Source organism: Aphelocoma coerulescens, chromosome 1A, assembly GCF_041296385.1.
Source record: "Aphelocoma coerulescens isolate FSJ_1873_10779 chromosome 1A, UR_Acoe_1.0, whole genome shotgun sequence".
Lineage (NCBI taxonomy): Eukaryota > Metazoa > Chordata > Aves > Passeriformes > Corvidae > Aphelocoma > Aphelocoma coerulescens.
This window is the reverse complement of record NC_091014.1, coordinates 59,741,569-59,756,429: the sequence shown is the minus strand read 5'-3', so window position 1 is coordinate 59,756,429 and position 14,861 is coordinate 59,741,569. Positions and strand designations below refer to the sequence as shown.

The window sequence follows — 14,861 nt, the reverse complement described above, 5'->3', positions numbered from 1 at the left end:
CATTACCCATCAGGAGTGCTTTTAAGAACATGCTAAAAAAATGCCAGGACTATTAGGAACATACTTGATTCTGCTGGAAAAAAAAGATAAATTATCCATTGTCGTAAGATGTCTGCCAGCTTAGCGTCTATAAGGTTTATTATACATTTTGTCATATCCAGTACTGCATTCCCCAAAAGCTATACTATGCCAATATTCTACTGTCCAAAATAGAGAAACGATAAACCATAGAGAGCAATGTGATTCTACAAGCCATCCCACAGTGTAGAGACAAATATACATATGCTTATGCCATTTTTAAAAGTCTTGGGCAACTTCCAGGTTCTGGTCTATCTTTCTCTATAGCTATTACACCTCTGCATTCTGTAATGTAAGTAATTCCATTTCTACATTGGTAAACATTTTACTCATGCACTACCCTCTTAAAAAAATAGTCATTTATTTACTTTAGTAAACCTCTCATTCTGGACACAATTCAACACAGCTAGAAATATCAGTATGTTTTCCACTAGCCAGGGCACAGACAGACCCGAAAATTAAGTTACACACGGATATTGAGAATTCCATTAAAGATCTTTTGAATTTCAAGGGCTGTGAAGTCCCCCCAACATTAACAACTCTCTCACACACCTCAGGTTTCCTGTTTCTGGCGTTTTTTTAATTTTATTTTTCAATAGTTGCAAAATTTTATTTTTAATCCCAGATTCCATGGATCTATAAACATGGCCACACTACACTAAGGAAGGAACAGTGCTTTTTAATACCCAGCTTTTTCTGAGGTTGATGCTTCTCTATGTAGCATGAAGATTTTTAGACTTTACAAGTGTCTTGAAAAACAGGTGTCTTTATTGAATGGAAAATCAAAAGCCCTTGCATTAGAATTATCCTCAAATGAGAGAAAATTGTCAAGATTTAATCTGCTTTTTGACTACTTTGACTGTTGAGAACATGATGTAAAGGAGGAGAGTGCCTGGCCCTGCGCTGCCAAAGCACTTCAACTTTGAACTGTAAGTATGCATTTTATTTGACATAGACACTTTTCTTTGTACTAAAAATCAGTTTACAAAGTAGAACTGCTCAGTCCTCCTCACCCAGGTGTAAAACAATCCTGCCACCTCACAAGCCCACGCAGCCCTCACCCATCCCGTGTAGGTACCTGTTTTAGCCAATCTGAGTGCCTTCAATCCACAGCTGTGTATTTTAAGTGATTTTTTAGAGAAACTCACCTCCTTTTTTTTTTATTTTTTTTTTTATTTTTTTTTTTTTACCCTGCCCCAAAAAGATATGAAACAAGCCCATAGTTGTGTGGATTCCCTGTGTGGGGCTTTGCACCGTGGGGACCCACCTCAGAGCAGCAAGGGAGACTTGTGCCCTCAGCCGCCTCACCCTGAGGGGACGCACGGGCGGCAGGGGCAGGGCACCTCACACCCTCCTGCTGCAGCAGAGGGAACGCCGCTGGCCCAGACCCGCGGGGCCCCTGGCAGCCCTCACGCTCCTCCCGCAGCTCCCCGGGCCCGACGGGGCGCGGTGCCGCCTCAGCGCTTCCCGCCGCCGGGAAAGGGCGGGACAGCGCGCGCGGCGGGGACGCGGCGCTGCCGCCCTCAGGAGCGGGGCCGGGCCGGGCACCGCCTGCAGAGCCTCGCGGTGCTCAAAAGCTTCATTCCACTTTGGGAACCGATCCAGGCTTCACATTCGTATTAAAAATCATTACAGATGGAAGGTTTTTAACGGAAAAAATACAAACTTTTGACGTAAAGATTGATACAGATTCCTGGCTAAGTTACCAAAATGTGTGAGCTTTGTTTGAAGTAAACGACACACAAAACTTTCATCACATTTTAGTTAATTTCAAAGCAAGCCACGTATCTTACAATACATATCCACATACATTTTGTACATCATCCGGTTACAAAAATTAATGCTTTCTCAATACTGCTAATACAATTAAGTGAAGATACACCACAAAAAATTTCTGCTTGAAAAGATTCAGTACCCTTTCCCACATAAAACCACACTACTCCGATATCTCAGCAAAATACAGGGCCAAACCCTGTTAAATTGAGAAACACCACAGCTTTGTATGTCAGTAAAAATATTGTTTTATGAACTGAAACACTGCTCCCCATACTTTTCTACTTTGAAACAATTTGTTACCCATTCACTTATAGGCACTTTTACTTTTTTATTTACAATGCTTATAAAATATTTTACCTTGATCATTTTCATTTATTACAACGGTCTTTGTAATCAAGCCAGGAAATAACACCATTTCTTTGAGTATTCTTTGGACTATAATAACACCAGATATAAAACATCTTTCAAATAAACCATTAGAGGTTGTTACTGTGTAATTTTTTTGTAGCATACCTTTCTTTCAAATCCCAATTATACACTACAAATAAGGAAATGAATTGTCACTGTGCTTTAAAGAATGTCAACATCTATAAATGTATACTAAATTTAAATGACAAGTTACATAATTCTCAATTTTCCCCAGAGGGCTAAAAAAAGCAGCAATGACAGAAATTTGCAAAATGCTTTGGAATGCAAGATTAAGGACTTCTTAAGCTGATCCCAAACAACTTTTCCTTCCAACATTTTATCTAGTTGGCAACATCCACTGCAATAAATGCAGTTACATTTGTTTAGGTAACCCTTTTTATAAAAAAGGATAACATGGCCGTGAACTAAGAGTTGTAAAGTAAGCTCTGTTGAAAACTGCCTATGTACAGGTGTCCTGCAATTTGTTGTTGTTGTTGTTATTTTGCATTGCCACAGTTCCAGCAGCTTTTATATCACCAAGAGTACTGCAGAGATTCTAATGTAGGTGCATGATTTTTTTTTTCTTCATATCAATGTAGTTAAACAGCAAACCAGAAAAGACACTTATGAAAGAGACATTTAAAATGCTTAGTCACAGCTTGAGGTAGACTGATCTCCAAAATAAAGCTCTTCTACACTTTGATTCGTTCATGACCAACTTCTTTTTGGATCCTTCTCCTTGGAAAAATCTTTCGTTTAAGTGCAATTAGCTGAGGAGAGAAAAAAAATACAATATGTAGTCCTCTGCTGGGCTAAAGGTCCACAGCTGGTCAGGTTTTCATCCTAGAAACTATCAAATCTGTATCACCCATGGTAAATACTCAATACTGTACTATTTTTTTGTCATTGCACAAGAAAGGCATTTTTTACTCCAATTCATCTATTAGATATGCACATTTCCACTAGACATCTCAATAATCAGAATACAAGCAGAAAGTGAAAAATACACCATGCCTTCATTCTGATTATTTTAAAGGTTATTTGTGTATTTAAATTAGCACCGAGCTACATTCTGTTTTTAAAAGACCAGCACAAAGCTGGCATCATAAAATGGTATTTATATTCCTAACTGTACCACTAATCTGGGTATCCCCTTCCAAAACCAAGTTACTAATGGAGTTTTCTAATATATACAAAAGGCTGAAAATCAAGGGAAAGAGTCATGCAGAAGTTACAGGTGGGAAAAAAAAAATAATCAAAAGCCAACCTTTCAAGAATTACACCCTCTTCATCAGACCACGGAAAGTGTTACTTAAGGCCCCAACCTGCAAAGAATTACCCATATGATTTGTTCCATTGACTCCCTCTGAGTTTAGCAGGACTAATCACGTTCAAGAAAGCCATTGTAAGCTTGCAGAAGTGGAAGGTTTTTTCCCCTTGAGTCAGATTCAAAACCTTTTGAACTCAGTAGGAGTCTTTGCAATTACTTAAGAGAAGAGATTTTGATAAGGCCTTTAAGTAACTTAAGATTCCTTTCTGGACTAAGTTTCCTTCCTCTTAACTTACTATACGCTTCTACCAGCATGTATGTTAACAGACCAAGAATTTCAAAAACCATTACTGAATCTGAGCATCCAAATTCAGCAAACTGGTGATGGACCTTACTGTCACAAAGTATCTGAGAAGATGCCACTCTCCTTCTCCCCATATGACTCTCTTTTCAAGGAATCTCAACATGGTGACTTAAAAATTAAAGCAACCTAATCATGAGTCATGTAACATCTTTACTACTTTTAGGAGGAAGGAAGAATCCTAGCTACTCTTCAAAAAAAAAAAATCTATCCAATGTTACCCTGAAGATTCCACAATCTGTTAAGTGTTACACAGATTTGATAAGAAGACATTAACTTTACCTGTTCAGCAAAAAATGAGATGACTGTAAACACAATAAGTGTTACTAGAACACAGTGGGTCCAGAATTTGAGCTTGTCTCTATATGCCCTCCTGGACAAAGAAAGAAGGAAACAGAAAAACAGCTTCATATATCACAAATGCAAATATTTAAACTTTAAGAGTTTCCATGGAACATGCAAAGAAAGTTTTTTCAGGTTCTTAAAGGTTGACTAAAAAGAGGACGTAGGCTCTCTCTTCACAAAGAGCCACATAGAGAAGACATGGGGCAACAGCTACAAGTTGGACTGGGAGAGGTTTCATCTTGATTTAAGAAAATTTTTTTTACAGTCAAAACCATCATTTACTGGAGCAGTCTTCCCAGAAACATGGTAGAGTCTGCACCACTGGAAGTTTCCAAGATATGACTGCTCAGGGTGCTAGATCACAGAATTGTTTAGATTAGAAAAGACCTTGAAGATTGAGTCTAACTTAAGCTAACACTGCCAAGTCCACACCTAAACTATGTCCCCAAGTGCCACATCTATTTGTGGCAACTATGGTTTTGTAGTCACAAGTGGGGAAGGAGAGAGTCACACTGCGTATGTCCTTTTTGACCAACTGCAATTCCCTTATGTGCTACAGTCCTGTAGCCAGGACACTTGAGAGCTGGCAGGAGACAGTCTCATCTAAGCACCTTTTTCCATGAAATGTTGGACCAAATGATCTTTTTGAGGTCCCTGCCAACCTGGGCTGACCTGTGATTCTGAAAATACTTTGATTTCCACCAGCAATTTGGCATGCCTTAACCCACCCTGGTAGAATCATCTTTGGCTACAAACAAGTCAAAATAAAGCATGTTTTTGAAGCTACAAAAAGTCTTGATGGAGGGTCTCAAAAAGAGAGCCAACACTGTGTCTACTCCTCCAGCACAAATTTCTAAAGCTAACTGCTGAAATGGGTTTGCCCCATGCTCCCTCTGCCACTACTACAGCAGGGCTTGTAGCATTACAATCACCCCTACAATCCTGCTGATTCCTTCAACAGTTCCTCTAATATTTTCTATTTTCTTATTAACAGCTATTTCTCATGATTTGCTGAGGTTTACTTATATTAGTCTTGTGTAATTTTTGTTACTGTATTTGTCAACGTTTTGCTTGTCTTCTCAAGTCAACTACTCTGATTTCTTGTTATTTACAAAATGGCAAGAGATAAACACACAAAAAATTCATATATTATTAAAAAATGAGACACACAAAATTAAGAAAATTAATATTTTCTGATTATTATCCAGATGGTTATTGCTATATGACAGATTTTTAAAAAATCACTTAGTGAGAAATGTAACAATGGTTTGGGGGTTTTTTTTACATTTAAAGAAAGCCAGAATTCCTGATTTATTTTTTAAAAACCCAAACAAAGAACAAACCAACAACTTTTGTTTGCAGTAGGTTAGGACCAATTGATAAAATGTTAATAACTATTTAAGCACTTGAAAAACCTCAATCCTGCAGACCTCAGATTTTAGTCCATTCAAATCTTACCACACTATTTTCACTGTTAACTCTTTTCATGACACTACTGGGGGAAAACCAGCTTGTTACCAATATCTTAGGTAATTAAATATTACTGCAGTACAGTAACTTGAAAAGAACGTGTGGAACATACCATTCTTGGAGTTCATGCATGTGAAGGAAACGATTCCGATATTCTCTTGGCAGTTCAAATTGGGAAGGTATGGGAAACATCGACTCATAGAAATCCCTAAGCACTGCTTTCACTGTTTGTGCATCCTTATGATTGTGATCAATGTTGTCATTTAGGCAAACAAATTTTCTAGAAAACAAGATGACATTGTTAGACTATTTCCTTGATAATATGGCAAAGGTATTGACAAACCAATCACACAAACATAATCCTTTAGAACAAAATTGAAACCATATCCTTTTAAAACCATTTTTTTGTTATTGTTGCATTATTTTAAATTAATTTTATTTTAATTCTAAGAGCACTAGGGTTGAGAGCAAGTCAAAACCTCAGAGGAATCCCGTGACAGGCCACATCTTTAGTTATATAATGCTGCCATCTAATGGGCACTAGAGTGTGCACCATCCCAGAGTCCATTGAACAGAGAATTGCAATCTGGGTAAGGATTCTTACAGTTTTGAATTATCATGAGTAAAGTATCTTAAATAACAAAGTGAGCTCCACTGTAGGAGGGAAACATACTAAATTATTAATATTTTAGTGTGCATGCTGCATTCTTTAGAGAAAATCAACATAAAACTATTGAAGATTGTATAAGAGAGGGCAAAGTTTGGTCCCTAGGCTTTTGGATTACCGAGAACATTATATAAATTGGACAAGACATACCTCAAATCACAGACCCAAAACTGGACTTACATAATCAACCAAAATGCAAAAAACAACGATTTGAATAGCATTTACATGGAAATCACTGTGACCAAATAAGCATGCTCACAATAATGCCTCTTGCAGAGTGCTATTCCTCACATGAGGAACATGCAACTAAGGTACTGCAGATAATTGTAACTAAAGCAGCAGCTAGTGTGCTAGACTGCTATGTACCCCTGAACACTCTGACCTGGTGCTTGACAACAAAAATTCCCCTTCCCACATTTGGGCAAAGTTATGTGCTTTATTTATATTGTAAGATACAAGACCCCTACATTTTCCCTAGAGGCAGAAATCATATCTGGTGACATATGCCTTGTCACTGCTAACCTTTGTAAATAAGCAGTTCTGGTCAGCTGTATTCTCTGTAGTATGGTGTGCTATTTCAAAGAGCAAAGTTCAGACTTCCTACAGGAATCTGGAAATAAGCAGAACTCTGGAGCTTGTATATCAGCCCACACAGGGAATTACCACTGAATGGCAACAGACTGTATCTGGCCTAATCGGTAAACTTGCTCAAGATAATTACATGCAGAGGATAAACAGTCATTCAAATTGCTACATCTGAGAAGAAAAACATGCCTCTCCAAAAATGAGCAGGCTGTATCTCCTGTATCAAGTAATACTATGCAAAGCAGTTGGTTATGGCAATCACGGCTACACTATTAGCATTTCGGGAGTTCACTCTGGACTGTCTCTGACCTTGTCCCCTGGACTGGCAGCTCATTAGCCCTGGGAATGCAGCTGTACTCCTAGAGTGTATATCTGTGTTTTAGTTTCATCAAAAAGAGATGCAGCTTACAGACTGAGAGGTTGTTGCACACAGCAAACCAAAACAAAGTATGGGATTGATGAGGATATTAGCACATTTGTAATGGAAAGACTTTAAATTCATCCAAAAGAAACTAAACATGACATTCCTCTGGATATTCCACAATTAATGCCTAGATGATTAATGCTCACTTTGCCTTAAGGGTGCAAACCATTTTTGGGTGATCAGTAACTGAGTTACACTTTTAGTTCATTCCAAGACAGGCACTAAAAACCTGCTTTTAGAGACTGGTTATAATTACTGGTTTGTATGCAAGGAAAACATGGCAAAGAGAAGGAAATGGCATGCCTACATAACTGTGCCAGCTCTCCTTTGTTAACAAGATATGACTACAGCACTGCACTTTGCAGGAATACAGCCCAGGTAATCAACTCAGTCTCACTTCATGAACAGTGAAGGTGAGAAGCTTCTGTTACTTAGGCCTCTGAGCCTCACAAGACTTGAAATCACCCCTACCTTTAAAAAGAACCAACTCATAGCCAGCAGACAAAGAAACAGAGAAGGAAAAGGAAGCAGCAGGATAGGCTAGAGCACTGCCTACTTTTCTTTTAAAATGGATCATTGTGGCAACTGGAATGCAGGAGTTATGTGGCCAGAAGGCAATCTTTGAAAGGAACAGCAATAGACAGAAACTACCTTCAGCAGCTGTAAAATGTCTCAAGACCAGCATTTCCCTTTCTGAATAAATAACCTAGCAAAAGTAGTACAGTGTTGAGAGGAAAGTGGATATCTACTCTTTAACTACAAATACAAATTATGCTATAGCTTTACAGGCAGCTGAGATTACCCAACAGCTTTTTGTGAACAAAAGAGGAGGTTTCACTTTCCCTGGCCCAAGGTACCTGGTTCTACTTTCCTCCTTGCTCTGCCTTTTGACACTTGTCAGACCTCTTCTTACAGCCAAACTCATTAAACTGGCAGAAAACTCTGGTTTTCTGAAGATAGGAGCAAGATTCTTCCCATGTTGTGAAAGAGCATGAAAGCACAATGAATACATAAAACTGATTTCATAACAAAATAATCCACACCTAAGTCCTAGTATAAAATACCTGCACAAAGCAGGTCAAAAAGTTCTTCCTTTAAAGTAAAATTGCCTGCAATAAACTGTATGCCCTCTAGAACGGCAAAAATGAAAGCTTCAAAAATAGCTTAAGTTTCTAAGTTTTCAAAGATTTTAGATAAATAAAAATGTAACAAATTACTGAGATAGCCCCTGGCATAAAAGAAGGAGGAGTCAGCTTCAGTCAAACAGAAAATATCGGAAGCACTTTTGGTTCAAATTGGTCTTACCCTATAATATACAGTTTAGAAATACATGACAATAAATTATCTTTTAAATACAAAAAAAGTTTAAAGAATCAAACCAGAAAATTGAAACCATCTCACAACTTCACACAAATCACAAAACAGGGTACCTGGGATTTTTTCGTATGTCATCCAGCTGACCAACTACATGAGAAACATTTGTGCGAATCATTTTGAAGGCGATTTCCTCTTCTCCCATGATTTCAAACCTTATTGTTAAAATAATATTTATACATTAATAAAACAGCCTAAAGTCTGGTTCAATAAATATCAATCTTGTATTTAACATTATTCAGCAACATTTCTAATCTGACTGGCCAAACCTTCATTAGAATTTGCCATTTGCTGTTTATCAAGACATTTAAATTTTTCAGCTAATGCTCTTGCACAGAACCATTTTTCTGTAGATTTATTAGTAACCACCTATAAATCATAGATCTGAATTCTAAGAGAAAGCATATAAAATATGTGCATTTGACCCCAGGTTAACAGCCTTACAGTGGTAAGTACCACACTTATGTTAGGATAAGTAAGGTGACAAATGTAAGAAAGCATCCTGAAGGCTTCTTCAAGTCTCACCTGAAAACCTCCTCCATTTATAAAACTCATGTCACTGTCACTTCTCCATCTTGCAGGAAAGGTACAAGGTGGTTAAGACTAAAATGCTTTTTCTGTTCTTTTCTTTTTTTAAGCTTCAGTAGAAGAAAGAATGCAGTAGATTTACAACTTCTAGGACTAGCTCTTTCCTCTTTTATATGCTGCTTGTACTGCACTCACTCTCTAGCCATCCAAACATACTCTGGGGCTTACTGTTGTACAGCACAAATTAGGAAATGGCCCAAGATGACACAAGTAACACAGAAATATTTAGTCTACTAAATAAAGTATGAAAAAACCCACATCACTCTGCACAATGAGATGTGCATAAATTAAAAACAGTACATTTCTTTAGTTCCTCTGTTAAAATCGGTTGAGCTAAGATTTGTTAGCACACACATGCAATCTTGGGTTATGTGTGTATTTATCCTTCCTCTTATGGCTTTACAACACTAAGCATCTCTTTTCACAGGACTGCCACAACATACCTGTATTTGTTTTTGTCCTTGTAAGCTTTACGAATCCTGTCGGTCACAGGTTTGCAATTAGTCACTAGGCTTTTGGTTACTGGAGGCTGGAAGAAAACACTGTTTACATTATAGGTTACTGAAAATTACAGTTTGTTATGAAGGTGTACTTTGTAAGAGAACTTGTATTACAGCTAGGAAGGCCTGCATATACTTTACTCTCCTGGAATCAAAAGCAATAGTTCTCAATTGTTAAGGGAAAAAACAAAACTGGTACATAACATCACAATTTCCTATTCTACAAACAATATATGAATAATACAGATTATCTTCTGGCAAAAACATTGCAACTTCATTCTCAGTAAAATATTCAAAAATTCTAACCCACTTGACAGCTGTCTGATATTCCTCTGATAAAGGCCACCAGTAAAACTGGCCAGGCAAACTCTGCACAACAGCTGATACACATGTTGAAACAATTCTGGCAAACAAAAGCCCTGTTCTCAAGGAGTATTTCCATGGCAGTAGGTTAATTCCAAGAAATATAGCTGTTGCAGACAATAGATGTAAAACTGTGCTCAACACAAACACTATTTTGCTGCTATTTGCAATGACTAATGTACTAATGATTAGTACATTAGGCATTACTGCTTAGATTAGTAATATTTTACTAACTCTCCAAAAAGGTTAAAGTAATTTAACATTGTTCCCAACCACTGAGACTTATTTTTAACCCATCTTAAAATATATTAATGGCAGCCATCCTTTAATTACTACTATTCTTGAAAGGTTTTTACTTAAAAGTTTTTCAGAATTACTTGAAAGCAAAAAAAAAAGAGGAGAAATAAGATAAGGCTGAACTGCATGAAAGGTCCTCAGACTGTACAGGACTCTCAAATCCACACTTCTATTCCTTCAAATTATGCTGACGGAATGGCTTTATATAAAATTTTTCCATAATTCAGAATTAGGGGGAAATATTTAATTATATAATTATTACAAATAATTATATATATTTAGTATTTAAAACTTTATAACATAACCTGGTAAGAATATATGGTAGGATAAATATCTAGGGGGAAGAAAAAAAAGGAAAAAAGTCAGTGTTCATATACATTTATCTACGCACATTTTGCAGATCTCTGTACTGTGATTTGCATATGTTGGAGATTCATAGTGTCTTCTATTACATGAAAGTTCATGATCTATACTCATCAAAATTATTTTTGCCTTAATAATGTATTGATTTGAAACTGTAAAAAATGAGCTGCAAAAAATCATTTTGCAAAGTACTTCCACACATTTTATTCAAATGCATTGGTTGATGCAGGAATTATATTATCATTGTAAAAGCAATTTAGATATTAGTATCAGATCTAAAGTCCAGCAGGTTTTGATGAGGATTTAACCCCTAAAACAGGAATTTAGAACTTAAATCACTAAAGAACATTTAGTCCTAAGACCTCAGTGTTGACAGAATCACAGACTGGGTTGGGTTGGAAGGAATCTTAGGAGCTCAAGCAGTCCAACTTCCCTGCTGATGCAGGGCTACCTGGTAACAGCTGCTCAGGGCTATGTCCACGTGTCCCTCATACCAAGGAGCCTAGAAATGGATGCACCACTGCAGGTGTGGCCTTACCAGTGCTGAGTAGAAAGGAAGGGTGCATTTTTCTTGACCTGCTGGCAACACTTTGTGTAATGCAACCCAGGATACCATCACCCTTCTATATGGAAAGGGCACACTGCTGGCTCATGTCCCATTCGGTGCCCTCCAGGATCCCCAGGTCCTTTCCTGCCAAGCTGCTTCCCAGCTGGGCAGCCCCCAGCATAACACTGCTGCATGGGCTTTCCTTCCTAGGTGCAGGATTTTGCACTTCTCCTGGGTGAACTTTATGAGATTCCTGTCAGCTCAGCTTTGGATATCAAAATAACAGGCTGAAGCCTTCAAATTCTAGAGGTGTCCATCTGGTAGTTTGGTGGGTTTTTGGATTTTGGGGTTTCTTTTTTAGAATACATGGGTTATAATTCAGATAAAGACTTATCAGGAGGTTCTAGTCAGAGAGGTATTGGGCTTACTGTCTTTTTGGTTTACAACAGTAAATTTTCTTAACAAGGATGACTTTTTAAATCCCAATTATACTAACATTCTAAATCTCAGCTTTTCTCTGCTTTTAAGGAAAACTAAGGGTTTGTAAGTTAGGAAGCAGCCTGTAAAATTTTCATTTTATAACACTTACTTCATGTACACACAAGTAGTAATTTTTGTAAATACTTTCCTTCTAGAAATCAAACCAGCTTTTAAAGTAAAGTAAATACATACTCAGGAAAGAAAATAAGCATCTTTTAAGATTAATGTTTCTTACCAGATTTGGATCATAATACGCTTCCTGAGTTGGAGGAATAACATAGATCTGAGTGATGTTGGCAGGAAGAGCTTTGGAGCAATTTATTAGCATTTGTTCTAGACCTGTCAAATCCTAACCGAAAGAAAGGGGAAGAAAAAACATTTTAAATCCCGTTTTCTCACTGACATAGTTCTAAAAACCCAGGGTGCACAATCATGTTTAGTGTTATCTACATAACAAATTTCCATGCTACTGTCCACAAAAGAAGACTTAATATTCAGCAGACCCCATTTCAGTAACTAAGTCAGTGGGACTGCCTATACACATAAAGTAAAGGGAATGCTCAGTACAGAGTTGAATTGAGACCAGATAAATTATGACTTAATGACATTTTCATTTAAAATTAAAAACACACCTTTACTAATGCCAGGACAGTACGGAGTTCCCAAATTAACACTGGCATATTAAACTCCAAATTAAGCAAAAAAACCCAAAAGAGTGAACTGTGAGGACAGGAAGATTTTCTGATCAAGGTACAGGCCAGGAACACACTAAAGTAGGGCTGTGCTCCGACTACACCAACGATTTTGTGCCCTGTGTCACGAACAAATTGTTTCATTGGTTTGTGCCATTTCCGCTCTTGTAAAGCAAAACCAGTACACTTTGTTCTCTACCTGTATGTTTAAGACTGCAAGTCCTACAAAGACCATGTCTCTGTATATCAGGTTCCTAGAAGAACAGAAGCATGAGTCTTTGTATATGATCATACTACTTATTAGTATGACTTCCTTGCTATCCTTTTTCTCAGTTCTTTCTTTAGGTCACAAGTTCCTCAGGGCAAGAACTGTCTTTTACTGCATGCAGAAACTACAGTAAGCACAGCAGGAGCCAACTCTTGACAGTGACCATTTTTTTTGACCAACTCACACTGCTTATTTGAACTCAGACACCAGTGAGCCATTTTTCTGATGCTGCTAGAACTCCATTTAATTGCAGACTCCACAGAACAAGCAATGATAAGTAGAACACAATGCTATTTTCTTCAGGTAATATTTAAAAATTGCCAAATGTTACTGACACTACAAGCAAGGATAAAAAATCGACTCATTTTATTTTAACCATTTTGGACCTTAAAACTGAAGTTGTTCTGAAAGTTAAGTCAGTAATGAAAGAGTACCTGCAAACTTAATGGTAGCTCGTGGATCCTCGTGGCCAACGTGCGAATCTCTCGGTCAGACAAGATGCCTGACTGGTCTGTATCAACCTCATCAAAAATCTGAGAAATGTTCAGTGGCTGAACTGCACTCATAAGATAGTAGAAATATGAAAAAGCGAACTGCATATCTTCAGAGTGACGCACTTTGTGAAATGATGTCTTGTCAAACTCCTCAGGAAACCTAGATAAGAATGAAAACAAAGTAAGCACTCTAATTTCTTGAAGAAAACATTCCTTACCTAAAAATAAATTCTTATCTAGAATTTTGAAAGGGCCTCAAAGTCTCATTGTATCACAACTATCATGTTGCAAAAAATTTCTTATTTCCTTTTCCAAAATATAATTTTAATGAGTAGCCATTAATACACTGGAAATGGCTACAGCAAAGCAACAGAAAGGTAGAATTTCCCACAGATTAACATTATTCCAAACAAAACCACTCACATATCCTGGAGCTCTTGCATAACAGTACGGTCAATCATGTGAGGCATATGAGCGGGGACTTTACGAGATGTAAATCCAAACTTGCTGTTTAAAAGCTTATTTACGTATCGAAGGGAATCAGCAAATGTATCTTTCAGCTGCCTTCCAAAATGTTTACCTTCAGTAAAATATGACATTTGCTTGAGTAGTGACTCTTCTTCCTAAAGAGCAGGACATAAATCAAGTTTACATTACTGAAAAAGTCAGAAAACACTAGACACACAGGTAAAATGACATTTTAGCCAGATGCCAACTCTTTCCATATCTGAAAATGGGATGAGAATTTTTAAATATTTTTCTTCATAATCCTTAGTTCTTTCTTAGAAAAAAAAAAAAAAGATAAAAGGTAAGATTTTCCTTAAAGCTTTCATGCTTTGAGGAAAACTATAAAAGACTTCCTTAACACTTGTGCTCTGACACCTCCAACACACTAAGGTCCTTATTTGTCATCAGATTTATTTGTAATATTGCCCCTTTTTTGCAGGTTATTCATCCATATTTGATAAACTGAAATCCTATGAAAACAAAGATTCCTTCTGCAAAATTCCATCTCAGATGAACAGAGAGGGATAGTCTTTTAAAAACATAGTATGAGGAAAGTATAGGTATAGTACAGGGCATTGCATAGGTATAGTATAGGTACAGTATAGTACAGGGCAAAGCAGCTGCTACCAACTGAAGCACAGCCTCTTCTCTTCTAGAGGTTTTTAAAACTGCCAAAATGCTTTGGCTGGAAGCAGAGGAAATTTCCTAGACATTTTCTTGATACAGTGTAGATAAGCAGTTTCTTTGCAGACTTTCAGTGTAACTTTTAAAATTTAAGGATTTATCATTATACCTATTTTCTGCATTCTTTAAACACAAACTGAATCCATACTTGCATAAATGCAACAAAAACAAAATTTAAGCTTTCTGTTATAGTGCTATATATGTCTGAACAATAGCATTGTGACAACATACAACAAATAAAAAATGAATTTGACCAAGAAAAGGTAGTAGAAAGGGAACAGAAATAGTTATTTGGCTTTTACCACCTAGCTAAGAGAAGC

The 14,861-nt window shown here is 37.2% G+C and overlaps 1 protein-coding gene across 3 annotated transcripts in view; it reads right to left on the bottom strand.

Moving 5' to 3' along the window:
- Window positions 1-1,776: 1,776 nt before the first annotated feature.
- GNPTAB (N-acetylglucosamine-1-phosphate transferase subunits alpha and beta) overlaps window positions 1,777-14,861 on the bottom strand; it is a 53,578-nt gene continuing 40,493 nt past the window's right edge. For 2 of the 3 annotated variants that reach the window (XM_069003020.1, XM_069003018.1), the window contains exons 14-21: window positions 13,774-13,973; window positions 13,291-13,510; window positions 12,132-12,245; window positions 9,790-9,875; window positions 8,815-8,913; window positions 5,821-5,988; window positions 4,176-4,266; window positions 1,777-3,032 (exon numbers count right to left, since the gene is read on the bottom strand). In XM_069003020.1, the coding sequence (XP_068859121.1) occupies window positions 2,955-3,032; window positions 4,176-4,266; window positions 5,821-5,988; window positions 8,815-8,913; window positions 9,790-9,875; window positions 12,132-12,245; window positions 13,291-13,510; window positions 13,774-13,973 (1,056 nt within the window). In that variant the 3' untranslated portion in view covers window positions 1,777-2,954. Of the gene's footprint in view, window positions 3,033-3,529; window positions 3,588-4,175; window positions 4,267-5,820; window positions 5,989-8,814; window positions 8,914-9,789; window positions 9,876-12,131; window positions 12,246-13,290; window positions 13,511-13,773; window positions 13,974-14,861 lie in introns of all 3 variants that reach the window. The other variant, XM_069003019.1, reaches the window with a different exon arrangement.